Here is a 1,220-nt window from a genome sequence, read left to right on the forward strand (position 1 = left end):
CAGAAAGCTTAATACGTCGACTATATATATATATACATTTAGTACGTCGACTATATATATATATATATATATATACATATATATAATACAAATATGAATAAACAGTTGATGTGTGTAGCAAATGAAACATCCACACGAGACTTGTAATAATACGTCAATCTCAACACACAAATCACTTTAATCCGCATGTACCCCACCTACATTGAATAGTTTCAGACGGTCTAGTTCCATGTCACCAGAAAGTACCGCAACATCAGTGACGACCTTGAGTCCAAAGATATCTGAATTCCGGATTTTTTCACGAACGTACTCGGCCGCAACCTGTAACATTTGACCCATGAACGTCCATATATACGATAACTTAGCTCACTTTGCAGCTATAGTTCCAATTCTAATTCCAATTGAATCTGACCACAAATATACTCGGCCGAAACTTGATCTATTTGCCCCCACAAAAGGCCAAAATGTGCAATATACTAATCGACATTGGCAAAGGTTTGAATATAGGATAAAACTTCTAAAAATTTCCTAAACTTGTGATAAACTGTCTCATGCCATCATCGGCAGCGCTTGTGTAGAGGTTCTGCCTAAGCGCTTTGTTCGTGCGACACGTGTAAAGCAGTGATACAAATGAGAGTGCAGATCAAATTATCTATACAGGCGTACTCAGACCTGTATTACGTACAAGAGATGCTCAGCCTTTCAAAAAGCAGCACGTTGTAAAGAGCTTTTTTTGGAATGCTTTCTCGCATACAAATATATGACCACTGTTCTACATATATTTCTGTATCTATTATGCAGCGGCAGGATATATCTGTAGAGATATATATGTTTAGAAGTCACGCTCGAAGCAAAGTCCAGAGATAGCCGTAGAACCACCATCGCCAAAACTCGGCTGGAAATGACATCAGTATGTATGACAACTGCAAGAATATACAAGGGATCATCCTATGCGATACTCCCAACTTCTTGTATCATTCTATATTTCTTCAAGGTCTTGAATAAGGACCTCATAAATCCACTCTACTCAATGAAGAGGCTATATGGTATGGATTCCCTACAAAAATTCCCTTCACAAATATAAGGCGAAATGAACAGACTGCAGTGTTTCGAGGTCGACACTAACAACCCACCATTCGTGAGATGTCCTATGGAAGATGTGCAAGGCGATGTCATGATTGAAACTGTACATCATTGAATCATGTAAATAAACATACATA

General features: G+C 38.1%; 1 protein-coding gene across 1 annotated transcript in view; it reads right to left on the reverse strand.

The window, feature by feature from the left end:
* Window positions 1-177: 177 nt before the first annotated feature.
* The window catches only part of SARC_03640 (hypothetical protein), a gene marked incomplete at its 3' end in the record, with an annotated part of 2,986 nt that continues 1,943 nt past the window's right edge, over window positions 178-1,220 (reverse strand). Inside the window, exon 3 of the mRNA XM_014302546.1 lies at window positions 178-321. Coding sequence (XP_014158021.1) covers window positions 178-321 — 144 coding nt within the window. The remainder of the gene's footprint in view (window positions 322-1,220) is intronic.

Source organism: Sphaeroforma arctica (genome assembly GCF_001186125.1).
Source record: "Sphaeroforma arctica JP610 unplaced genomic scaffold supercont1.190, whole genome shotgun sequence".
Taxonomy (NCBI): domain Eukaryota; class Ichthyosporea; order Ichthyophonida; genus Sphaeroforma; species Sphaeroforma arctica.